This window comes from Grammomys surdaster, unplaced genomic scaffold (genome assembly GCF_004785775.1).
Source record: "Grammomys surdaster isolate TR1022 unplaced genomic scaffold, NIH_TR_1.0 343, whole genome shotgun sequence".
Taxonomy (NCBI): Eukaryota; Metazoa; Chordata; class Mammalia; order Rodentia; family Muridae; genus Grammomys; species Grammomys surdaster.
The window spans coordinates 3,507-30,777 of record NW_021604762.1 but is presented as its reverse complement, the minus strand read 5'-3'; the positions used below and the strand labels follow the sequence as shown (position 1 = coordinate 30,777).

Sequence of the window (27,271 nt, the reverse complement as noted above, 5' to 3'; positions counted from 1 at the left end):
GAGGACCAGGGCAAAGGAAGCAATCTGTAGTTAGCATTCCAAATTCCTAGACTTTCCTTCTAGTTCCTTCAAGGGGTATGACATGACTTTGCTGACCTTACCTGTATCCTAGATGCACCTGCTGCCCAACCCAAAAGGACCAAGAATGTCCATGATCCTGAGGCCGAAGGCAGCCTCTGATGATGGCCAACAGGATGCCTGGCTGCACACCTAAACTAAGCCCTCTTCTATGCCAGACTACCAAAGAGGACAGTTTAGGAGAGTAAATAGAAAATGTTACAAACCAATGTACAAGTGCCCAGGTGAGCTTTCAGGCCAGATACACTACTGTAGACAGCCTCACAACCCTGGAAAAGAGAGGCAGATGTGAGTCTGTGCCACAGAGAACCCTTCTCTTAGCAATCATTTATAGGAACCAACACCACATTTGGAGGTAGAAGATCAATCACCAGTGCCATAAACCAAGTACCAAACAAAACACACAAACAAAAAAACCCAACAACAACAAAAACCCACACATGAAAGGCACAGAGGCAAGAAGGAAACAGGAAAGATAAGACAATAAAGAAGATGAATAAGGCTCCAGGAAGCAGGAAGTCTAACTATTCCTGGTCTTCTCACTGATGTTTAATACAACACACAGTTTCAGTGTGTGTGTGTGTGTGTTTATTTATTTATTTATTTATTTATTTAATATGAGTACACTGTAGCTGTCTTCAGACACACCAGAAGAGGGCATCAGACCCCATTACGAATGGCTGTGAGTCACCATGTGGTTGCTGGGAATTGAACTCAAGACCTCTGGAAGAGCAGTCCGTGCTCTTAATCACTGAGCCATCTCTTTAGCTCCTCAGAGTTATATTTTAATTTCGTTTAATTTGGTGTAAATATATCAACTCTGTATTTATTTCTTCTAAAAGGACTACACTGTCAGCTCTGGTGCCAATTTTGAAGCTAACGGTGAAATCTTTGTCACTGTATTATGGAGAAGTGGAGTCCATTCATACTCTCGGCAAGTCTGGGTTAGCCCTCCTGTGATGGGTCTAAGTAAGAAATATGCCCTATAGATTTCTGTCTTACTCTACTGACTAAGGCACCAGTGACTGAGGCATCTAATAAAAGAAAGCATTTGATTGGGGGATTGGTTATAGGTTCAGAGGGTGAGTCCATGAGCATCATGGTAGGACGGATGGTAGCACATAGGCAGGCACGGTGCTAGAGCAGGGTTCAGAGGGTGAGTCCATGAGCATCATGGTAGGACGGATGGTAGCACACAGGCAGGCACAGTGCTGGAGCAGGGTTCAGAGAGTGAGTCCATGAGCATCATGGTAGGACAGATGGTAGCACACAGGCAGGCACAGTGCTGGAGCAGTAGCTCCATCATCTGATGATGAGCTCACACCATCCACAAGCTGGAAGCAGAGCCAGAGCTAACTGGGAATGGCATGAGCTTTTGAAACCTCCAAGCCTGCCAGAGACACATCTCCTCCAACAAGGCCACCCCTCCTACTCCTTCCCAAACAGTTCTGCCAGTTAGGAACTAGGCATTCTAATCCATGAGCCTATAGGGCCATTCTCATTCAGTCCTCCAGAGCTCCCATGTGAGCACTTGGTCCCCAGCTGGTGGCACTATTTGGAGGTTGCAGAGCCTCTAGGAAGTGGAGTCTCACTGGAGGAGTACCTCATGCCCACCACGGCTGCTACCCATCCCACTGTGGTGGTCTGAATGTGCTTGGCCCAGAGAGTGGCACTATTAGGAGGTGTGGCCTTGTTGGAGGTAGTGTGTCACTGTGGGGGTGGGCTTTAAGCTCTGCCCAGTGTGGAAGAGTCTGTTTCTCCTGGCTGCAGTTAGATCAGGATGGAGAGCTCTCAGCTCCTTCTCCAGCACCATGTCTACCTGGATGCTGTCATGCTTTCCACCTTGATGCTTAACGGACTGAATTTCTGAATCCATAAGCCAGCCCTAATTGTTTGCCTGTATAAGAGTTGCCTTGGTCATGGTGTCTCTTCACAGAAAGGAAAGCCTAAGACACCCACCATAATGGACGCTGGTCCTATTGGAACTATGAGCCCAACCAAACTCTTCCTTCTGTAAGTTGCTTCTAGTCCTGATGTCACAACCACAGAAATGTAACTAATATACCTGTGATGTCTTTGACTAATAAATAGGACACTAAGGAAAGATGCTGAAGAAATTATGCAATGGGACCTTAAAAGAACTGAGTCTTTTAGTTTTGTGTCTCAAGTTAGTCACACACATTCTGTACTGGCATTCCAGCTAGCCTGCAGAGAGACAGAGACCACATGGAGGGACATGCTGAATACTAAGGACATGGCAGTCCCATCCGAGGCCTAGTTCATTGCCCCCACAAATGATCTCAAATGATGGTACATGTGGCAGTGGAGCTGTCCTGATGACTGACAGGTTCGTGGAGGTACTCAGTTCTAAGCAAGCTAACTGCTGCACCAGCCCTCTACAGTGAAGCAATCAGTAAGGAACACAGCAGACTTTTGGAGGACTTTACTGATAGGACAGAGGGAGAATCACCTGGTTAGGACACTGGATGCGATGGTACTTCTTGATATCCATCTTCCACTTGTGCAGGACTTCCTGGCTGAAGGTAGGTAACCCAGGGCGAGTATATTTTAACTAGAATAAAGAAACATTGGATTGCAAGAATGCAGCTCCCAACCAGAACATGCTCAAAGCTTCATACCCACTTTGAAGGGGTGGGGCAGGAGGGTGTGGTGGCACTCGTCTTTAATCCTAGCACTTGGGAAGCAGAGGCAGGCAGATCTCTGTGAGTTCAAGGCCAGCCTGGTCTATTCAGCTAGTTCTAGGACAGCCAGGGCTACACAGAGAAACCCTGTCTTGGTGTGTGTGTGTGTGTGTGTGTGTGTGTGTGTGTGTGTGTGTGAATGGGGGTCATGATGTTTTATGTTTTTAATCATGTACATCTGTGCACCTATGTGTGGGTTTGGGAGTGTGAGCACAGGTACCTGCAGAGACCAGAGAAGGCTTTAGATCCCCACGGAGCTGGAAAGCTAGAGTTACAGGCTGCTGCAAGCTGCCAAATATGGATCCCACACAAATCCATACTGGAAAACATTCTACAAAATATTGAGTATCAGTGACACACTACCTTACCTTCCGGTCATCGGGTACCAGGTCCTGGAGGACCTTCCTCTTTGGCCATTCCTTAGTTAGTTCAGCGGATGCCAGCTCCTGCAGATGGTACACAGCTATCTTGGCTGAACGCCGCTGGACTCGGCCTCCAGCCTTTGCCTCCAAACTCATCTCCTTTAAACAGTCTGGCTGTTCTGACTCTGGGAAGAAGACCTGCAAGAGGGAGATATGCAAACATGGCTGACAGGCAGCTTTTCTGCAGGATGAAACCCGTGGTGCTTGTACAGGGGAGCTGAGAGACCCCGAGTTCACTGGCTAGCTAACAAAGGCCAGCTCCAGACACTCGATGTAGACCTGACTTCAGCAAGTGTGCTCACTCAGGTATGTATGTACACCTTAACATACATGTTTGCACACACACAAACACATATCCCCACCACATATGAGGTAAGGCAGCAGGAGAAGATAGCTCAGTCTGTTAAGTTGGATCCCCCAAACTCACACTAAAAAGACAGGTGTGATGGGGCACCCTTGTAACCACATCACCAGACGAGCTGAGACAGCAGATCTCGGAGGCTTGCTGGCTGGCTAGAGAGCCTAGGAGCCTAGCAGAATGGCAAACCCTAGCCCAATAAGATCCTGTCTCAATGAAAAAGGTGGGCAGCTACTGAGGAATGATACCCGAAGCTATCCTCTGTCCTTCAAATACACACACACACACACACACACACACACACACACACACACACACCTGTACATACATACATGTGTACATGTATAGGAACACATACATACATAAGCCTGGAAATATAAAAGCAGTCAAGACACATACAAGAAAATGAAGAATAGAGACAGATTTCCACAAAAAATTTCTAAATAAGAGGCAATGTTTTAGTTTTAAATATATATAATGGAGGTTGGAGATAGCTCAGAATTAAAAGTATTTGGTGCTCTTGCAGAGGATCAGGGTTTGATTCCCAGCAGCCTCATCTGTAACAACATCTGTAACTCCGGTTCTATGGGACATGTCGCCTTCTTCTGATTTCTATGGGCACTAGGCACTCAACATAGTGCACATCCATACATTCAGGGAAAATATTCATTCATGTAAAATAAAGGTACCAGTTAGGAATTGTGGAGATAGTGGATAAAGAACCTGTCACATAAGCAGGAGGATTGGAGTTTGTATCTCTAGCACCCACATAAAAGCTGGGTGGGCACAGCAGGCCACCAATAATCCGAGCACTTAGGAGGTAGAGAGAGACAAAGGCAAGCTGGCTAGCTAGACCATCAGGAACTGGTGAGCTCTGGGTTCATTCAGCAAGAGACCCTTCCTCTATACATGATGGAGTGATCAAGAAGATACCCAAGGTCAACTTCAGGCTTTCATACATGTGCACATACATGTGTGTGCATCTGCAAATACATGTGTTTACACACAGGTAAACACACATATATGTTGTGGTGGTTTGAATGAGAATGGGCTTCATGAGATCTGATGTTTGAACACTTGGTGCCCAGTCGATGGAACTGTTTGGTAAGGATTAGGAGGTGTGGGCTTGTTAGAAGAGGTGTGTCACTAGAGAACAGGCCTTGAGGTTTCAAAAAACTCTTGCCGTTCCCAGTTAGTGCTCCCCTCCACTCCCTACCTTCTCCTTGTAGAGGAAGATGTGAGCTCTCAGATGCCCTGGCACGATGAACTCAACCATTGGAACCCATGAGCCTAATTAAACACTTCTTTGTGGGCTGGAGAGATGGCTCAGCAGTTAAGAGCACTGACTGCTCTTCTAGAGGTCCTGAGTTCAATTCCCAGCACCCACATGGTGGCTCACAACCATATGCAATGGGGTCTGATGCCCTCTTCTGGTGTGTCTGAAGAGAGCAATGGTGAATACATAAAATAAATAAATAAATCTTTAAACACTTCCTTGAGCTGCACTGGTAACTAAGACACATGTCCATCATACTCTGTCATCATACCCCCTCCCCTCCACAGACAACAAAAACCTTCCAAGAGTAAAGAGGACGCAGATGAGGAAACAAGGACACACAGAAGACACAGGTGGCAGCCACAGGCACAGCATATGTCCTCAATGGCTATAGAAGAGTCAATACTCACAGGCCCGTGCTCTGACCTCATGTGGTATGCAAGCCCAGCCTTTGACCTATATGCTTTCCCACAGTGGTGACATTTCAGGGCCAACTTCTCCAGCTCCGAAGCCTCTTTGCCACACTTTCTAACATGGTACAGATATCCCATAATGCTGGTGAAGGTACTGGAGCAACTCTGAACGCAGGAAAGAAGCTGTGTTAGAACTGTGTATGTTTCACATGATCCCTAAATTTGTCAGAAATCACCAAGCATCTCAAACCAAAAAAAAAGACGGGGTGACAAGACCGCTCACCAACATTTCCCATTGGCACAACCCTCCTTCTCCTCGGCAATTCTGCCTATGGGCCAGATGGCTAATCAGTTCAGTGATCACTGAGCAAGCGTAACCACACACCTACTCCAGGTCAGAACTTCCTTCTTGAACTGTGACCCAATCCCACCCCGGTATTATCTAGCCAGCAACATCGATCTCCTCACAGGTGAGCTCATGAAAATCATATTCGTCACACTTAAGGATGGTAAAGAAGCCCCCTCGAGAAAAGAGGACAAGGGGGAATATACTTGTGGAGAGGAAAAAAAATAAAGAACCATTAATGACTGCAAGAGCCCTGGAAAAGTAGGTGTCACCTTATGCCACAGGGGCAGAGAAGCAAGGGGAAGAACAGCAGGAAGACAGACCTGACTCCAGGGCCAGTCTGCCGCCCTGCCTCTTACCTCACGCATGCACCGGAGCTTCCCCATTCTCTTCAGAACTGTTCGCAGCCGCTCCCTCTCACTTGGCTCACCTACTTCATCTCCTGCCTTCAGAATTGGCTGGAAACAAAAGAACAAATAAACACGATTCATGGAACAGAAAACAAAACAGCCCCTCCCTCCCTCCAGAAAAATCAAGAATTGAACGACGAGCTATACTGAGGTTGCTGAGTCTGAGTTCTGGCTCCATTTTCTAGAAGCATGAAGTAAATACAATGGAAACTCGAGGTCTGATCTCTACCCTGCATGCAGTACAGGATGACCTAAACACACAAATACCTATGGTCCAGCTCAAAAATTCCATCCTATGTAATTCCACCAATGAAGAGTCTTACACACTCTCCTATGAGGTACTAGAGTCAGATTCAGCTTCACTGAACTATCTGTACTAAGAAAAAGATACCCAAACACAGAACACCAGTCAAGATGGAAAAGCCAGGGATTTACTGGCTCCTCGTCCCTGCATCTCCATGCCAAGATCTTCAGCAAGGATCAGCGGCATGAACTGGAAAAGTATTTCAGGATGGACTGCTGCCCTGGCTACAGGCTTGTTTGACCTGGGCTTCCCAGCAGCATGAAGGAGTAGCAGGTGTGGGCATGCTTCTTTGGGCACCAGCCAGCATATCCTCTGCCGCAGCACCAATAACAAATGCTCTGAATGCAGCAACAGGAGCTGATGGGAGATCCTCACATGGCCTCACTGTCCAGCCTAGAATCTCCAAGATGCTTCTCCACAGCAGAGAAGACTCCAGTGGTGGAGTGCTCCCTCTACCCACCCCCAAGAATTCCTATCCAATGAGGAGGCCAGCTTCTCTTGCTCTGTTCTGGGCTACAGCACCCAGGAGGACTTCCCAGTGGTCATAGCTGCAGCCGGGCCTTAGATCTCCTATATCCCTTCTACCAGATACTCCATCTTCCCTGGGTTCCACAGAGCTCCCCCCAGCCCTCGAAGCCTTCTGGAAATTTCTAGTCTCTCACTTGACACAAGGATACCAAGACGGAGGTGGCACTGTAGACATGGACAAATCAGGCCCAGGATATTTCTTTCTTTTGCTTTCTTTTTAAAAGATTTATTACTTTTCTTCCAACCTACTATTTTTATTGATTATTTGGGAATTTCATACAATGTATCCCAATCGCACTCGCTTTCTGTCTTTTGCATGCACCATCCTCTAATCTGCTAGAGATGTCTTTACTGTTTTCACTGAGCTGACACAAGCTATTGTTCACATATCCTCATCCTGCTGTCTGTGGGTCCCCAGTGGGTAAGTGGAATTGTTGCTTGTGAGTGTATTTCCTTCCATGGCTAACTGCTCACAAGCTCTTTTAGGGGCCCAGCCTATTGTCCCCATTCCTAGCATTCCAAGCAAAATAGAAAAAAAAAATCGTCATTTCAATCACTATATGTAGCCCAGCCAGATGGCCTTGTACTAGCAATTCTTCTGCTTCAGCTTTCTATGAGCTGGAACTGTACAGGCCTGTGCACTGTGTCCTTTTAGCATTTGCTTTGCCCCTTGCCATAGTTTTAATACTCCTTTTCCTGATGATCAAAGGATTGGGCATTCTCACATGTTAACTGAACATCTGAATCCTCACAGGCAGTTAGGTAGGTATGGTGCTACACTTCTATAATCCCAGTCCTTGAGAGGTAGACTCAGTAGGATTAGGAGTTCAAGGTCAGCCTCAGCTACAGAGGGAGTTTGAGGCCAGCCAGGGGTACAATAGAGCTCTCAAAACAGTGACCAAAGACTCGTGCCTATCAGGAAGCTGAGGCAGAGGATTGCTACAAATTCACGGCCAGTCTGGATTTGTGAATTTCAAGCAAGCCTGGACTATTGGGTGAAACCTGAGGAAGGAAAAGAGGCAGGAAGGACAGAAGGGAGGGATTTTTTACATTAATTTTGGTGTTCATGAATTATACAGCAATAAACCTAGGTGTGCAAGTATCTGATATGTTGTCTTATAGTCTTTTAGCTATATGCATAAGAATGATGTAACTGGGTCATATGGTGGTTCTACCTTTGGCTTTGAGGGAATCTCCACACTGGCTTACATGGTGGCTCAATCTATTCACAGTCCCACCACCATGGACAAAGATTCCTCTTTCCCCACATCCCTTGTATTTTTAAAAATTAATTTAAAAAAACTTTTCTTTTAAAAGAACTGTACAGGGCTGTGCACTGTGTCCTTGTGTATTTGTGTGTTTGTATGTGTATCTGTATATCTGTGTGTTTGTATGCATGTGTATATATAACCATCACATAGGCTCACAGAGAACACAGGAAACTTACCAAACTATTATGATTGGCCATGACGTGATACTTCATTCCTGCCAGTGAATGAAGTTGTTTCCCACAATGATGGCAGGTAAACATTTCCTGAAAGGAAAAGAAGTCAGTGCTCAGAGCCTGAATGTACAAAGGAGAAACAGAAAGTCACCAATCGCCATCAGCTGGGGCAGTCACCAGCACGTGTCACTACTTTCTCATTGTGTTATGGCTTGAACCTCATGTTGCCAGGGGCTCATCTGTGGAACACCAGGTCCCTGGCTACTGTTCTGGGAGGTTGTGGAGCCTTTAGGAAGTGTGTGCGTGTATGTGTGTGGAGGGGGAGGCGTCTGGCTGGTGGAAGAGGGTCACTTAGGAGTGGGCCTCTGTAGGTTATAGCCTGCTTCCCTCTTGTTCTGAGTCCTGATTCAAGCACCCTGTGAGAAGCTCTGATGAGTGTCTGGTACCTGCAGATAAGCCACTGAAGCCAGTATGGTTTCCTGGCCACTGACAGGCTTCTACCCTCCCAAACTCCGAGGCAAAGCAAACTCCTCTCTTTAGCTCTTTGGGTCAGGTATCTGCTCACAGTGGTATAAAATAATGAACACATTAAAACAGTTGTCATCTCATTCTATGTCCACATATTAAAAATGCAACTAATAGTACAATTAACTGAACATGCAAACCCAAGCCTGTGCAGGCAAAGTCTGTTTCTCTAATGCACAATGCTACCCCTAATTAGCTATAATAGACTACACACAGTACCAGTACCAGATGTCTATAGTTTAGGTGAAAAAAAAAAATCCTAACAGTCATGAAATGCCACAAAATAGCTAACCTGTTTGCAGTTTTCCATGTGTTTCTTTAAACCCTCTATAGTCTTCCTTCCCACTGCTTGGCAGGTAGGACAGGACACACTGCCTTTATCCATGATCTCTAAGTACCACTTTTCCTCCATACTGCCTACAATGGAAAGAATAGGGCACTGTAATCTGCAGCATTAAGTCCATAATTGAGGGAAACACTGTAAGTGGTTTGTCTCGGCAGATGACAATGAATACACTCTTGCAGCACATGGCTTCCAAATGTAACTTGTTTCCATTCACTGTAGAGTTTCGGAAACGTCTGCCTATTTCCCCATGAAAAACCCATCTGCAGCTCACTCCCAAGTCCAGAGGAGTGAGTCAGAACTGGGGGCAACTCTCCAGACCACTATGTAAGAAAAAGATACCGAGAGACACAAAATTGCTGTCTGAGATTTTTTTCATGTGCCTGAGACCATGCTAAATATTTTTATGTCATTTTAAATTTCATCGTCGTAATTCTCCCTGTCTAGATACAAGAAAGCCCAGGGTGGTACAAAGGACAGACCTAGGCAGCTCAGAAGGCACCCAGTGACGAAACAAATCTATGTGACCTCCAAACCAGCAGCAGCTGTGCTCCCATAAACTGCAGGTGAGGCTCGGTGATAGATGCCTGCCCATCAGGAATGAAGTGCTGGGTTCAATTTCTCACAGAGACAGAGAGAAGGAAGGGAGGAATAGGTGACAGTCTCATCCGGTCCACCATCCCTCACAGAAATAGCACAGAGATCCAGAGATGAGTACCTGCTGCATAGACTGGCGGCTCCTTCCGAATCCGACGAGCCTGGGGCTTGGGGTGAGGCTGAGCTTTAGGCCGCTGCTTCCTCCCTGCATAAGACCGACACTTAGAAATCACACAGACCCCTCCCTTCTCTTCAGCACAGCAGCCCCGCTCCCTCAACCTCCTGAGCTTCCTGTCACAGAGGATGGAGTGAAAGTGTACAAGAAGGCAGGTGACGGTCATCCCCCCCCCTCAAATTCTAGGGACTCCAAAGCCAATTGAGCCTCCAAAGCAAAGGCGTTCTCCCTCCAGACTTAAAGGGTGAAGCTCGGTCTCCCACAGAAGGACAGACAGCACAGGACCCTACCATACAGTTTGTGCTTCTTTTGAGGAAGCTCGTGATAGTCTTCATCTTCTTCCTGCTTGATTTTCCTCTTTCCTTTGGTCTTCTCCTTTTCCTTTTCCCCTGCACCTGACATTCCGCACAACAAACCAGTCTGTAAGTGATCACTTGGACTTGACTTCAAAACCTCATCACAACACCACAAGGCACAGATTACCACGAGACGCTCCCCACAGAACAGCTCAGAGAAACTATTTAGTGTGAACTTTTTTTTCTTTTTTTTTTTTAAAAAGAATGATTTATTTATTTCATGTACGTGGGTACACTGTTGCTGTCTTCAGACACACCAGAAGAGGGCATCAGATCCCATTACAGATGGTTGTGAGCCACCATGTGGTTGCTGGGAATTGAACTCAAGACCTCAGAGTCTCCCTCTCCTTTGGAGATTGTCTTCCCTCAGAAACCATCAGATCTTCCTTATGCTTAAACACATCTCTTGACTATGATTTGGGTCTACAGGAGCGGAACTCAATAAAGACACCTATGAGTCAATCACTGACTGTGACCTTCTGGCATACATTGCCACGACAACACACTACCCAGCCCTCACATCCTCAAAATCAGAGGAAAACATAAGAGTAAGAAAAAGAAGGTGAAATCCCATGGAGAAGAAAGTTGCTACTATGTAGAATTGGTAGGACTGACAGAGGGAGAGTCGTGAAGGTAACAGTGTATGACAGCCCAACTCCTCAACATCTGCCTACTCAAGATGGTTGTAGTACAGGCCTACTCTGGAGGCCAATGCAGGAGGTCTTAATACATTTGATGCTAGCTTGAACCAGACACTGAGTTTGAAGCCAGCCTGAGCCACATGGTGAAAATCGTGTGTCAAACAAAATCTCATCTAGTCACTATTGATAAACAACCATGCCACACCAAAACACCAAGCACACTAGATACACTCTCCTGTCTCAGAACTGAGAATGTGAAATAGATACCTTCAACCTGTGAAGTGGCAGCAGGCTTGACTCTTCTCATCTTCATCCAGTAGGTAGATTTTCGGAAAGTTGCTGGGAAATCACTCACTGGTTCACATGAGGAGGCGGATGAGGAGCCACTCAAGGAGTCCTCATGAGGGATAGTGTACTGGAAACTATTATCCTTTATGGAGCACTGGGTCCTATTACTGACACAACACAAAGACATGTACCACAGAGAAGAAGCTGGAGACATTTCCTATTAATTTTTCTTATATTGTAAAAACACAATCAAGTTAAGTTGTTCAAAACTATGAAGACTGGTTTTTATTTTGTTTACAAAAAGCAAAAAAATAAAATAAAAAACCCACATACACACAAAAAAACAGAACACGGGTTAAAACATACTAGCAATTACAAGTCAATTCAACATAGTGTGTACAATTCTTCTTACACTCAAGGCAGTCCGAGTAAGCAGGCTACACAACTGATCCCTCTGCAACCCAGGCCTTCCCAGGCTATTCTGAGAAAACAGAGTAGGCAAAGTGATAGGGCTCCTTGGAAGTATAACCACATGTATCCCATCTGTCCTGTCTCTCTGACAGAAGGGCCATAATCAAAAAGCTTCTCAGCACAAAGGAAAAGTATAGTCTGTGGACTCTGGTCTGACCCAACCCCCTCCTTCCACCCCTCCTCCTGTCTCCCTTCCCAACACTGATAAGGGCTCTGCCCTACTTCTGCAACACAATTCTTTACTTTGATAGGTTAGGAACAATGCAATCTTGTCTTAGTGAAGTGGCCAGAGAATCCTGGGAAATAACTAGACCACCAACCAAAGAGTGTACAGGGAGGGACCCATGGCTCCAGATACATATGTTGCAGAGGTTGACCTTGTCTGACATCAATGGGAGGGGAGGCCCTTAGTCCTGTGGGGGTCTGATGCCCCAGCATAGGGGGATGTTGGAGCGGTGGGGTGGGAGAGGGTGGGCACTCTCATAGAGGCAAAGGGGAGGGAAAAGAGGGTGGATATGGGATGGGGGGGTTGGTGGAGGGGTAACTGGGAAGGGGGATATCATTTGAGATGTAAATGAATGAAAAGATTAATAAAAAAGTAATTATGAGGGGTTTGCTTCACCTCTTTTGCTCCCAAATAATCACAGGGTTTTCTATAGCCGCTCTAGCCCATTTTAGCTCCCAAATAAACAACACAGAGACTTAATAAATTATTAACAAGTTGTGAGCCCTATAACCGGACAGGTACTCATCTATTCTAACCCTACTATGCTAGCTTGGCTACGTCCCAGCCATGTGATCCTTTACCTTTACCTGCAATCTGAATCTGAGTCTTGCTCAGACTCTCTCTGTTCCATATGTGTCCTCGTGGTGACTCCTCCTGGTCCCTCCACACTTCTCCTCTCTCTGTGTCTGTCTGTCCGTCCGTCCGTGTGTGTGTGTGTGTGTGTGTGTGTGTGTGTGTGTGTGTGTGTATCTTGTCTCTGTCTCTCTCTCTTTCATCTCCCAGCTGGGACTGGAATTCCTGCCCAGTTATTGGCTGATCGGCACTTTATTAAACAATCAGAGATAACAGAAAACATTTTTTATACAACATTGAGACCAGAGATGCAGTCATATTTCTGGGCACAGAAGTCAGCATCTGAATACACAGTGTACAAAAACATCCCCCTAACAGCTGGATTCAGATTTCTTTTTTTCTTTTTTTTACTTATTCACTTTATGTTCTGCTCACTGCCCTCCTTCTAGTCACCCTCTCCCACAATCTTTCCCCTATTGCCCTTCTCCTCTGAGCTATGGACTCAGATTTCTAAATCACACTGTTCACTGAGAAAAACTACTGAGCCAGGAAGTGGTGATGCACATCTTTAATTCCAGCACTTGAAAAGCAGAGTTCGAGGCCAGCCTGGTCTATAGAGTGAGTTCCAGGACAGCCAGTTTTACACAGAGAAACCCTCTCTGGAAAACAATGCAAGCAAACAAACAAAAACAAAACAAACAAACAAAAAAAAACAAAAAGAAAGAGAGAAAGAAAGAAAGAAAAGAAAGAAACAAAATATCATACATTCTTCTAGGTCACTCAGTACCCAGCAGTTCTCCTAGTGTGGCCCGATTACCTGAGATCAATCCCCAATACTCACATAGAAACAGGAAAGAACCTTTGCTGAAGGCTCTGCTCTACCATCCTCACAAGGTGGTAAATGACCACTGCCCGCCCGACTAAAATAAAAAGAATGTCAGCACATTTTTCTAGACTTTTATTTAGAGCCTGAATGTTTTGCTTGTGATGATGTGTATGTATCAATGTATGCATAGCATCTGCATAGTCAGAAAGGGCTTTGAATCCTTTCAACTACAGGAGTTACAGATGGTGGACAGCCACCATGTGGTGCGAGGACTAGAAGCCAGGTGCTCTGTCAAGAGCAGCAAGTGCTCTTAAGTGCTCAGTCATCTCTCCAGCAGTGCTCCCGCACATTTAAAACAATGAATAAGATGGAGAGGAGGAAGACAACACACATTAGTCTCTGCCCCTACACACATATACACACATGCACACACACCCACACAAAAACACATTTGGAAAAAATAAAAACTGGTTTTGAAAAAAAAATCCAAATTTGGTGAAAGACATAAACTGAAAGATTCAAGAAGCTTAACTGTAAGGTTACTCAGAGAAAAGCATAGCTATATGCATTTTAATGAAATGATTAAAGACAAAAGTCTTAAAACAAAACTAGAGCCTAGCCTCAGAAAAGCAGCATTTTATAATACAGGGAACAGTGACCCACAGGGTCATGGATGCCCAAGAGAAATCAAGAAGTCAGTGGGCCATTCAACACTGTTTTAAAAAAATTTTTTTTAAAGATTTATTTTATTTATGTATCTACTACACTGTAGCTGTCTTCAGACACATCAGAAGAGGGCATTAGATTCTATTACAGATGGTTGTGAGCCACTATGAGGACGCTGGGAATTGAACTCAGTACCTCTGGAAGATCAGAGCCATCTCTCCAGCCTGTTTTAAAAATCTTAAAGGAAAAGACTTGTCAATTCAGAATTCTAGCTTCAGTGAAAAGTTCCTACAATAATATTTCTTCAGAGGAAGAAAAATTAAGATTTGGGTTTTGGAAGTTTGGTTATGGTCATGAAACAGGGATTAAGTGCATATTTTACATATCAAAGCAGACCTGGCCTCCTTGATCTCCCAGCAGTCCTCACTCCCTACCCAGTATACCCTTCCCCCAACCCTCAACTTTCCAGCCCAGGAACTGGGCTGCCCTTCCTGAAGGAGATGCTCTTCCCTATATAACTAGACATTTTTGGATAAATTAGAAAGAGCTTTCTTTCTCTCCCTACCCCCACCTCCTTTCCTTGGCGACTTCCCTGGCTTCTGTCCTTGAGGCCAATAAACCTGTATTTAATATAACTGAATCTGGCTTGAATTGGCTCTTTTCACCATCAGACAAATAACTTACCAAGTAAATCTGTAAGAATGTGTGAGCAAATCACTCCAGCAAAAGACAAGACTACAGGAGGGAGACGTGGGTTTGAAGAATGAATAAACAGGCGGCTACTGGAGGTGGAAAGGTTTAAGCTGGTTCCAGGTGGGGGCACAAGAGGAGAAATAGGACTCACTGAGCCTGAGGGTGTATGGAAATGCCATATGGAAATCTACTATTTTGTAAACTCAGATTTATTCCTTTCTCCATTTTTCATGTATGACTGCATGTGTTGTATACATGTTTTGTTTTTTTGCATGTATGCGGGTGCACATGTGTACATGCACATGGAGGCCCAAGCTTGATGTCAAAAATAGTCCTCAATTGCTTTTCTACCTCATTCATTGGAGACAGGGTCTCTCAATCAAACCCAGAGCTATCTGATGGAATTACAGGTGGGCCACCAAACTCATCCAACTTTTCCACAGGTTTCTGGGGATTCAAATTCCAGTCCTCACATTTGCACAGAAAGCACTTTAACCACAGAGCCATCCCCTGGCCTTTTGTAAGCTAATTGTGAGAGTTTCCACTCAAGAGGCTGGAGAATCAAGTGAGGGCATACCTGTGAGGAACCTTCTAGATTAGATTAGCCTAGTCATGTCTATGAAGGATTACATTGATTAGGTTAATCGAAGTGGGAAAATCCACTCTGAAGTTGGTAATGTGTGGCAGGGTCAGGCTCTCTGATGGAGGCCCCACGATGCCACTGTGAGAAGCTGTGAAGGTGAAGACACGGAGACCACAGGACTTCCAGAGAGGAAAGCAAGCGAGAGTCATGGAGTGGAGTTAGAGGATGTGAACTACGGATGGCGAAGCTGGAGGAAGAAGCCACTCTAGGGCCCCTGGAACCCAGATGATTCCATCATGATCCCAAGATGCTGGACACAGAGATGCAGGATTTGGTGTTTGCCCTGCTGGGTTTCAGCCTTGGTCTGATCACTGCTATGCTCCCACTCTTCCCTTTGGACTGAGAATGTTTACTTTGTATACCTTCATGCTTTAACTATGTAACTTATTTTTAATCATGCTGAAGCTCAGAGTTAAGACATTCCCTGAAATGTCACAAGAGACCTAGAAGTTTCAGAACTATTAGACTAGGGACACTTTTGAAGTTGGACTGAGTATATTTTTGTGTTAAGAGGTAGCATGAACCCATGATGACGAATAGCAGAAGAGTGTGGATTAAGACTAACGTGTTTGGGAGCCAGCAAGATGGATGGCTCAGCAGGTAAAGCTTCCTACTGTCAAACATGACTATCTGATTTTGATTTTCAAGAGCCACATGGTGGTGATAGCTGACTCCTGCAAGTTGTCTTCTGACCTCCACACATGTACTTTGGTACCCACACATGCAGACACATATACAAACAAAAAAATGTGGTAAAAAATATGCTTGATGTGTTTGGGTCAAGTTGACAAGGGGTAGAGTTTTGACCATTAATACTGTCAAATGACAGGCTCGAGAATCACCAAAGGGACTGTGTGACAGACTATCCAGATTAGGTTGGCCTCTGGGCATGCCTGTGAGTGGTTATCTTGACTTCATTAATTGAGGTAGGAAGATCTACCCTAGATGTGGACATTATTTCCTGAGTCCTGGACTACATAAAAAGGAGAAAGTTGTGTGTAGATAAAGTTTGTTCTCTCCTTCCACCATGTGGATCTCAGGAACTAAACTCATGTCTTTAGGCCTGGCCTTTACCCACTGGGCCATCTTGACAGTTCAATAAATAGATGAATTAAATAGAAGGGGTAAGGGAGAAGGAAGGGGCAGCAGACAGCCAGATGTATAGCTTACAACTATCATCCCTGTACTTATGAGGGTAAGACAAGAGAACTGTCTCAAGTTCAAGTCTATCCTGAGCTACAGAGTACAGCCCTGCATGGGGGGTGAGGGGAAGAAGAAAGGAGGAAGAAGAGGAGGGGGAAAAGGAAGGAGGAGGAGGAAGAGAAGGAGGAGGGGAGGAAAAGGGAGAGGAGGAGGACAAAGAAGAAAAAGAAGGAAAGCAAGCAAGAAAGAGAGAAAAAGGAAGGAAGGAAGGAAGGAAGGGAGGAAGGAAGGAAGGAAGGAAGGAAGGAAGGAAGGAAGGAAGGAAGAACAAAGAAAGCAACAGACAGGAACGATGGTGCACATCTTGCATTCCCAGTATGAGAATGTATGCTTTCACAAATAGTTTGGGAAACATTTTTACAATTTTTACAAATAATTTAAAGCAAAATGTTAACATTGTTTATAAGGTTTTGAGTAGACTATATGTAGACAACACATCCAAAACGACTATATAAGGGTAGGTGACAAGAGAGGGAAGGAATCCATGAGTTTGTGAGGTTTCTACATTTAAGCAGAAGCAGACATTAACTCTAAATAGACTATGAAAGAATGTACAGATTCCCCAATGTGGGTGCTGGGAATTGAACTCAGGTCCTCTACAAGAGCAGTATGCACTCTTAACCAGTTACCTATCCAGCCACTAACAGTATAGTTTAAAAGGGATCCTAAGCATTCAACTGACCCAAAAGAAGTACAGAAACAAACCATAGACAGACAGAGAGCCCATAATAAGAAGGCAGACCCAAATCCAACCCTATTAATACTAATTCAAATGCTTTAGGGCTAAACACTCCAGTTGTGATAGTTTGTATATGCTCAGCCCAGGGAGTTAGAAGGTGTGGCCCTGTTGGAGTGGGTGTGTCACTGTGGGCACGGGCTTTAAGACCCTACTCCTAGCTGCTTGGAAGCCAGTCTTCTAGTAGCCTTCAGATGAAGATGTAGAACTCTCAGCTCTGCTTGCACCATGCCTGTCTGGATGCTGCCATGTTCCCGCCTTAATGATAATGGACTGAATCTCTGAACCTGGAAGCCAGCCCCAGTTAAATGTCATTTTGGTCATGGTGTCTGTTCACAACAGTAAAACTCTAAGACACCAGTTAAGATTGACCAAGTCACTACAAAGATATCCTACTTGTATATGCTACCTATTACTGGTGACCTGTAATATAAATACATAAATTAAAAAAAAAAAACAAACAGGGGCTGGAGTGATGGCTTCTGATTTAAAAGTATGTACTAAGCTCTAGAGGATCTGAGTTCGGTTCCCAGGCCCCCACATCAGGTGGCTGTAAGTCTGGTTCCAGAGGGATCTGATGCCTCTGCTGTTGGCAGGCACCTGTACTCATGTGTGCATACTCACATAGCACACACACATTTTTAAATTCAATAATGAAACTATAGTATGTAATCACCAAACATAAGACAACCGTGATGGCTATTTTAATTTTGATAAAACAGACTTCAGGACAGAGAGTACTGCCAAATATAAAAAGACAGGCTTCCTAGCCGGGCAGTGGTGGCGCACGCCTTTAATCCCAGCACTTGGGAGGCAGAGACAGGTGGATTTCTGAGTTCGAGGCCAACCTGGTCTACAGAGTGAGTTCCAGGATAGCCAGGGCTACACAGAGAAACAACCCTGTCTCGAAAAACCAAAAAAAAAAAAAAAAAAAAAAAAAGACAGGCTTCCTAATGACAAAATGTCAAATTATTCAGAAGACATAATGATCTGTTACAACAATTAATAATAGAGTTTTAAACTACATATACTGAAGAACGACAGATTAGGTAAAGCAGACGATTCCGTAAGCTTAAAGACTACAGTCGTCTCTCCCAGCAACTGATCGGACAATCAGACAAACTTCAGTGAAGAAATAAATGATCTGAATCATATCATTAGTCTTTAGCATTTACAGAATATCTCACGGCCAGTAGCTTTACAAAATACTGTGTTAAGGATATACATTTTTCTTAAGTTCACGTTGTGTATTCACTAAAATGGAATATACTTTGGGTCTCAAATGTTAACTTTTGCCGGGCAGTGGTGTCGCATGCCTTTAATCCCAGCACTTGGAAGGCAGAGGCAGGTGGATTTCTGAGTTCAAGGCCAGCCTGGTCTACAGAATGAGTTCCAGGACAACCAGGGCTACACAGAGAAACCCTGTCTTGAAAAACAAAAACAAAAAGTTAACTTTTTATCGAAGGGAGGAAAATCACCATGTGTTTTTTGACCATATCAGAATCAAGTTAGAAACTAAGAGTAGTAAGATATTCTAAAACAAAACACAAAAATATTCAAATATTTAGGAATTTGATAACCTGTTCCTAAATAATTCACAGGTGATGATGAAGTCGTAAAGGACACTGGAGGTGCTGTACAGTGAGCAACCAAGAGGCACTTATCCTAGGGTGTGAGACAAGTAGCAGGGCACCTGGGAGGGGACACAAAGCTCGAACTGCTCCCTTCAGGAGGATCAAAGTCAAGGACATAAGGTCAGTTAAAGACATCTTAAAGAAAGCAAACTTAGCCAAAGAAGGAAAAACAATTTAATGTACAAACTAGGAGAAAAAAATTTTTTTTTTAAAATTTATTACGTAGACAGCATTCTGCCTGCATGTGTGCCTGCAGGCCAGAGAGGGCATCACACCTCATTATAGATGTTATGAACCACCGTGTGGTTGCTGAGAATTGAACTTAGGACTTCTGGAAGAGCAGCCAGAGCTCTTAACCTCTGAGCCATCTCACCAGTACTCGTAGAGAAACTCTTGATTCTTTGAAATAAGCATTAAATGGAGAACCTTGGCTAAGAAAATAGTCCAGGGCTTGATTAGCATGCACAAGTCCCTGAATTTGACCCCTAAGAGTTTGAGGGTAGCCTGGTCTACTTAGCAAGCTCCTGGCCAAATCCCATCTCAAAACAAATGAACAAACACAATAACAACAAAAACAAAACAAAAACTAGATGAAAGAGAAATCTCTGCAATCATGGGAGGCAATGGTTTCTTAAATAGTATCCTAAAAATCAAGAAACCCAGATACAATCTTAGAAGCTGGCTCAGTGGATAAAGTTTTGCTGTGCAAGCACGAGGAACTGAGTTCAAATCCCCAGCACACACACAAAAGCCAGCTGTGGATGAATGTATCTATTACTCTAGCACTGGGGGAAGGGGAGGAGTCAACTGGATCCCAGAAGCTCACTGGCCAGTCTAAACATTACTGAGCTCCAGGTTCTGTGAGAGACCCTGTCCCAAAAATAGAAGAGGGCACCCATCTTGGACCTTAAGCTTCCACAGGCAAACACACATGTACATGCACCTGCACTTATTCAACACACACACAAAGAAGAAACACAAGTGAATATTTTTACAAAGACCTCTGGCACTCCAACCAGGGGAGCAGGTAGGCTAACTGCAGTTCTTCACCTCTCCCTTGGCTCTTCCAAAGCCAATTCCTCAGTCTTATTCCCAGCTCTGTAGCAACCATCCGCTGCAGCCTCCCTCTACCCCTCCACTGTCTCCCTTTCCAGTCGATCATACAGATCTTCCCCCCTAAGTTCCCTCTCCCTCAATTCATTGTTTTATCCCAGCCCCCAACTCCCAACAAGCATTCCCTGGAACCCTAGGTCACTCTGGCTAATGCAGATGCTCACTACTACCTCCACATCTCCACGTCTCCCAGTTTCATCTCCGTACTTTAAAAACCTGCACTCCAAGTAGCGAGTGATCACACCTTTAATCCCAGCCCCCCGGAGATAAAAACAAAAAACAAAACAACAACAACAAAACCCAAAACAAAACAAAACCCAACCAAACAAACAAAACAACCAAACAACTAAAAAAAAAAGGATAATTTTCTTAATACATACAACTTATTAAAGTTAAATCAAGATCAGATAAGGAATTTTAAACAGAACCCTAATGAAATAGAAGCAGTAATTGAAAGACCTCCACTAAAAAGCCTAGGACCTGATGGTTTAGTGCAGAATTCTAAGAGAGTTTCAAAAAAGGGTTAATGCCAATACTTCTAAAATTATTCCACAAAACAGAAATAAAAGGAACAGTGCTCAATTCATCTTATAAGGCCATAATTATCCTGATATCCAAGCCACATAAAGACACAACAAAGAAAGAGAATTGCAGACCATTTCCCTTATATACATACATGCAAAAATACTCAATGCTTGCAAACCAAATCCAAGATCTCATCAAAAAGATCATCCACCATGATCAAGCAGGCTTCCTCCCAGAGATGCAGGGATGGTTCAACATATAAAAACCTGTCAGTGTAATCCACCATACAAACAACTGAAAGACAAAAACTACATCATCATCTCATCAGATGCAGAAAAGGCCTTGGATAAAATTCAATACCCTTCATGATAAAAGTCTCTGAGAGATTAGGAATACAAGGGACATACCTCAGCATAATAAAGGCAGCAAGCCCATAGCCAATATCAACTTAAGAAAACAGTAAACCTCAAAGCCATTCCACTAAAATCAGGAACAAGAAAAGGTCGCCCACTCTCTCCATACCTATTCAACACGTGTTTGAAGTCTTAATAGAGCAATAAGACAACTTGAGATCAAGGAGATACAAATTGAAAGGGAAGTCCCTTTCAAAATATCTTTACTTACAGATGACATGAGAGTTTATATCAGTGACCCTAAAAATTCCACCAGGAAGCTCCCACAGATGATAAACACTTTCAGCACAGTAGCTAGGTACAAAATTAACTCACACAAAAAAACCTAGGAGTCAAAGGACAAAAGGACTTTACATGAAGACCATGGAGGAGGATGGGGAGAGAGGTGGGAGGATCTGGGAGGAGTTGGAGAGGTGAAAGAATAGGATCTAAATAAATGGAATAAAAATAATTTTTAAATAAAAAAATTAAACATAATGCTGTGATGTGACCCACTCAACACAGGATTGAATGCCATTTAGGTGTCTACCATGTGAAATAAAAACATTGTCTACACAAGATTGACACATGAATCTCATAGTTTTACTGTAATTCCCAAATGAAAAATAGCCCAGCAACGCTTTTCATAAAGGCTACACAAATTGTGGTGTAACCATATGGAATCCTACTTGGTAATGAGTAACTACTTTCAACTCAAAAATTATTGTTTTGGCATAGAATTTTTTAAAGACAAGGGGAAGAGATGTAAATTTATATAAAATTGTAGAACGTGTAAACCACTGTATAGTTACAGGTCATCAGTGCTTAGGGACAGGGTAAAGAGGGAAACAGCCTGCAAAAGCACACAAGAAACTTTTGGGAGGGCTGGAGAGATGGCTCAGCAGTTAAGAGCATTTGTGGTTCTTCCAGAGGACCCAGGTTCAGTTTCTGGCACACAATTTGGGAGGCTTACAAATGCCTGTAACTCCAGTTCCAGGAAATCCAACCCTCATACCTCTGCACATATAGCACTCACTACATAATATCCACACAGATACAAATGCACAAACGTAATTTAAAATAATAAAAATAAATCTTTAAAAAAAGAAAAACTTTGGAGGGGCTGGAGAGAGAGCTCAGCAGTGCTCTTGCAGCTTACCCAGGTTCTGCTCCCAGGATCCAGTTTATCTGTCTATAACTCCAGTTCCAGGGACCTGACACCCTCTTTTGGCCTTAGTGGGCACCAGGCACACAGATGGTATAAATGTACAAGCAAGAAAAACACCCATACACATTATACTAGGTTAAATTTAACACTTAAAAAAATTGGGAGGAGCCGGGCAATGGTGGCACGGCCTTTAATCCCGGCACTTGGGAGGCAGAGGCAGGCGGATTTCTGAGTTCGAGGCCAGCCTGGTCTACAGAGTGAGTTCCAGGACAGCCAGGGCTACACAGAAAAACCCGGTCTCAAATAAACCAAAATAAATGAATAAATAAACAAACATAACTAAATAACTAAATTGGGAGGAGCCAGGTGGTGCTGCTGGTGCATACCTTTAACTCCAGCACTCAGGAAATAAAGGAAGGTGGATCTCTTGAGTTTTCTGAGTTCTAGGCCAACCTGGTCTACAGAGTAAGTTCCAGGATGGCCAGGGATACACAGAGAAACCCTGTTCTAGAAAAACAAAAACAAAAAATTGGGGCTATAGATAGAAATGTCTGTTATTGTGGTTGCAGTTTTACAGATTTGTTCTTCTATCAGTATTGAACATAGTGTGCATATGAAGCAAATGCATCTACTATATGTCAATTTCACCTTAATAATAGGAGTTGACAGACCTTGAGGTGGAATCCAGCATTCCAAAAGATAAGAACCATCTCTATTTAATAAAGATTTCTCATCACCAATATGCCATTAAGAGACAAATCCCATGGGATCCCTCTTAGAAAAGTCTTGTGGAGAATTTCTTTACTATCAACAGAGGACTTAGAAATCTCCATCTTCTGTCTCATGAATAATCGTGAGCGTGGGGCTATCCATAGTTCACAGGATCAGCATGATTAGCACGGCAGATTAAGTCAAGATGGTTAAGAGTCTCACCTAGGCTACTACCTTTAGTTTGTTTGTTTAAAGATTTACTTATTTTATGTATATGAGTACACTGTCGATGTCTTCAGACACACCAGAAAAGGGCATCTGACCCCATTACAGATGATTGTGAGCCACCATGTGATTGCTGGGAATTGAACTCAGGACCTCTGGAAGAGCAGTCAGTGCTCTTAACCACTGAGCCATCTCTCCAGCCCGGATTAAGAATTTTTAAGAGCCTTTAGCCCAGTGGTTCTAAACTTGTGTGTCCCAAGACCACTGAAAAACACCAATATTTACATTGTTTATAACAGTAGCAAAATTAGTCATGCAGAAGCAAAGAAAATGATGTATTACAGGGTCCCAGCATTGGGAAGGCTGAGAACCACTGCTCTGTAGCCCATTCTTCTAAGTACAAATATGTAGATTTCATGTTTTTAAGCAGCCTTTTGGTTTGTCTCAGCATCCTTTGTAGTCTTTCCCTATTCGACTTGTCTTTAAAGAGTAATATAGTCCACGCTTTCCCTCTCTTTTCCGGTCTCACTTCAAACCATCGGCTCTCAAACTTTGTGGTCTCCTAAGAAGATAATTAAGAACGAGTCTTCCGGGTGCTGGAGGCAAGGCTCAGTGCTTAAGAGCACTGGTGTCTGCAGAGGACCCTGACTTGATCCCCAGCACTCACATGGAGCTTCGCAATCTCCTGGAACTCAGTACCAGGAGGTCCAATGCCCTCTTCCGACCTCCGTGGGTCTGTGGTGCACACATTCATGTGAGAACAACAAACATATACATAAGTCTGAAGAGTTTAAGTGAGTACTCTCAACGACTCCAATCCTGGTTAAGAGACAGACCCATTTGCTTTCATACTGCTTAACAATTTTCTCGAGGTACACACTCACACACACCGCTTTTACCGTAATTCCTAGAAGAGCTTATGAATCCACTCATCTTGTGGGGGAAACAATAACATGTACCCAGTTATTGTTCACAGAAGGTAATTCTTCAGTCTGCACTTCAGACCAGCTTTTCATTTAAGTGCAAACCCATTCATTTTGTTGGTAATGTTACATCACGTTTCAAAAATTCCTAGTTTGGTTTATGAATCCAAAATCCAACTGTTGCCACAGACAGAAACCTGTCGACACCGTTTCCCTCTTAACTCTCGCCCTGTCTCATCACATGCGTCTGTGATACAGTTATAATTATATGCCACGTTTCACATACAGTTACAATTACACGCCATGTTTCATTTTCTTCCTTGGGTTTGAGTAAAATAATCTTGGTACCAGTTTTTACACTTCTTTCAATCCATCTCTTCAAAGGTGACCTTTCCCCTCCAGGATAATTACAATTGCATCACCTTGGCATGCCCTAATGGACCTTGCTCCTGCTACTTCCTCTTAACGACGCCCCACAATACCCTCTACCTCCTATCATCCCCCATGCCAATGATACAGAACTAGTTTTTTGTTGTTGTTGTTTTGCTTTTTTTTCGAGACAGGGGTTTTTCTGTATAGCCCGGGCTGTCCTGGAACTCACTCTGTAGACCAGGCTGGCCTTGAACTCAGAAATCTGCCTGCCTCTGCCTCCCAAGTGCTGGGATTAAAGGCGTGCGCCACCACCGCCTAGCAAAACTAGTTATTATAAACTTTTATCAGTTCAAATGCTGTTCTTTTGGAAAGGAGGTTGGGACTCCTCACTAGCTAACTGCATTATTTTTTGACCTTCAAGCCTCTGTCTATGAGTGGACTGTTCTGGTAATACTGAAATTGTCACTCCACTTCCCAAAAGTGGTATTAAATTCCATTATAAAAATATTTACTAGCAGTGCACAGATTAAAAGCACAGTGTATGCCTGTGATCCTGGCACTGGAAGGGTGAGGGCAGAGACTGCAAAAGTTAAAGTCCAGCCTGGGCTACATAATAAGCTCCTGGTCAGCCTGGGCTACATAGTGAAACCCTGGCTCATAAAAAAAACTGGAGCATGTGGTGACACAGGCCTGTGATCCTAGCATTCAGGAGACAGACACATGAGGACTACAAGTTACAGGCCAACCTAAGTGTCACAGGGAATTTCCAGATAGTGAGCCCCTACCTCAAAAAATAGTTTTTTTCTGTTACACTGGATTGTGTTGCCACAATTACCCACCTCATCGCTCTGTTTTCACGCCTGGGTGCCCAACCTACTATACAGCTGGCACAGAGCAGACATTTCTTAAGTGTTATCTAAGTGCATGAACTCACCAGGGAGGTCCAAGTTACTAAAATCTTTTCTTTTGTATCAGCCATGGAAAAACTTAGCACATTCATTACACAAAACAATAAATCAATGCTGCAATCCAGTAGCTTGGAAATTTAAAGATTGCTTATAGCTATTTTTATTTTCCTCAAGTCCATCAAATTATGAGCACATACGTGATGTGGGGACAGAGAACATGCAGAAATACCACTAACTGAAACACACACTCCATTTTTATTAGACTGCATTTTAATTGCAAGCTAGGTTTTCTTTTCCCCACACTAGGCTGATATCTGCACTGTCCAATCCAGTAGCCACCACCTACAGACGGCTATTGAAGTTTTAGTCCATTAAAACGAAATAGAATTTGTAATTCAATTGCACTAGCCACATCTCAAGTGCCCCAAAGCCATACCTGTCTGGTGGCTATGATGCTCCACAGTGCAGACACACAACATCTTTTAGCGGCACTACAAAAATGTCCTCAGAAAACCTCACTTACTTCTTAGCTCCCACGATCCTGGTGCTCCTCTGCTGCTTAAGGGATGTGGGTCCCGGGGTCTAGCAAATCATAAGCACACGAGTGAGTGCTAGGGAGCTTTGAACCTCATCCGCAAAGGGATGACTCCCCCTTGTACTTAGATGTGAAGCTGTCCCAGGCAACTACTTCAAATGGACACTTCTTAGGAAACGTGTGCCATCCTATTTTTCTACAATGTAAAGACGGGTTGACAATACCAAAGCTTTCATCTTTGCCCATTCTCAAAACCCTATCCTAGGTGGAGGCTCGAAAAGACGGGAAAAAAATACATATATATATAATATACATTATACAGAAACGGGAGGCACTGGGGATGCTTTAGGAATATAAAAAATAACAATCTGTCGAGGAACTGAGTCCGAGGATACGAGGAATAGGCAATAAAAATGGGAGGGAAAAAGGGGGCAAGTGAATCCCATATAAAAGGGTGGGGCCTACGATGGGCTCTGAAAAAAAAATCAATTCTGAGTACAAGACAAAAGCAAAGGACCGCGTGTTCTCGGCCCGACAGTTCTATCTCTAAAGTATAATGGTCACACCAAGAAACTCACGGCGGTGACTGCACCGAGTCTGGAAGACATCACTCCCCCTCCACGCCTAACAATTTCACCCAAGGGCTCCGGCCAGACTAACGCCACTTCCGCTCTCCTCGCGTCTCCCGGATGTGGTCTCGCCGGTGACTAGCCCTGCTCTGAACATCTACTTCCGCCTAGCGGCTTCCGAGGGGGCTGCGGCGGGAAAGGAGTCACGTGAAGACGTGAAGCCTCTTCAGCTTCCATTGAGACCCCGCCCCCATCGCAACTGGGGAGTAGGGAGGCGGTCCGGGGGCGGGCTGGAGCAAATGGGTGGGGCCTGAACATTTAAGGGCTCCTTGTGAACCCGCGTCCCACCCATCCCACAAGTGGTCTTACAGATGCAAATGGAGTTCAAATCGCCCCTTTATTGATCTTAAATTACAGACCCATTCTCTTCCTCTTCCCTCCCAGATAGCTCTTTCATTGCTGAGGGTGCAGGCAGTGGCTGAGCAGGAATACACTTAATAGGGGCAGATCTCTCCTTTTCCACTAACTTCACGCCTCCAAATTTGTCCAGCTTTGGGATTTGTTGGTGTGGTCCCTGAAAGACGTGAACTCTTTAGCCAAGCTACATCTGGATCTCTCCTTAGGGGATCGATGCTTGAGCCTTTCCTTGGGACTGTGGTAGGGTCTGTCCTAGTGACAGTGCTGGTTCCTCTCAGAGTGACTTTGGGGCACATCCTCTCAGAACGACTGTGTCTGCCTTCAGAGGGACTATAGTGAGCTCTCTCAGAATGCCTGTGGATGAGTCTGGCAGAATGCCTGTGTAGCCTGGGATTAGGGAAAGTGTATTGGCTTCTTTGAGATCCATGTCTTTTCCAACCAGAGGGAATAGAAAAGGATCTTTTCTATCATGGCTCCTTTCTGAGTGACTGCCCAGTGACCTCCGCGTGAGACTGAGATGGCTCCTTTTTGAGGGA

The 27,271-nt window shown here is 44.2% G+C and overlaps 1 protein-coding gene across 2 annotated transcripts in view; it reads right to left on the bottom strand.

Moving 5' to 3' along the window:
* The window catches only part of Znf512 (zinc finger protein 512), a 32,007-nt gene extending 5,475 nt beyond the window's left edge, over nucleotides 1-26,532 (bottom strand). Inside the window, exons 1-12 of one of the 2 annotated variants that reach the window (XM_028778975.1) lie at nucleotides 26,328-26,532; nucleotides 25,738-25,796; nucleotides 11,186-11,373; nucleotides 10,212-10,316; nucleotides 9,868-9,951; nucleotides 9,099-9,223; nucleotides 8,285-8,371; nucleotides 5,955-6,053; nucleotides 5,247-5,414; nucleotides 3,149-3,340; nucleotides 2,549-2,650; nucleotides 285-347 (exon numbers count right to left, since the gene is read on the bottom strand). In XM_028778975.1, the coding sequence (XP_028634808.1) occupies nucleotides 285-347; nucleotides 2,549-2,650; nucleotides 3,149-3,340; nucleotides 5,247-5,414; nucleotides 5,955-6,053; nucleotides 8,285-8,371; nucleotides 9,099-9,223; nucleotides 9,868-9,951; nucleotides 10,212-10,316; nucleotides 11,186-11,373; nucleotides 25,738-25,796; nucleotides 26,328-26,357 (1,302 nt within the window). In that variant the 5' untranslated portion in view covers nucleotides 26,358-26,532. Of the gene's footprint in view, nucleotides 1-284; nucleotides 348-2,548; nucleotides 2,651-3,148; nucleotides 3,341-5,246; nucleotides 5,415-5,954; nucleotides 6,054-8,284; nucleotides 8,372-9,098; nucleotides 9,224-9,867; nucleotides 9,952-10,211; nucleotides 10,317-11,185; nucleotides 11,374-22,461; nucleotides 22,483-25,737; nucleotides 25,797-26,327 lie in introns of those variants that run through there. The other variant, XM_028778976.1, reaches the window with a different exon arrangement.
* Nucleotides 26,533-27,271: the final 739 nt, after the last annotated feature.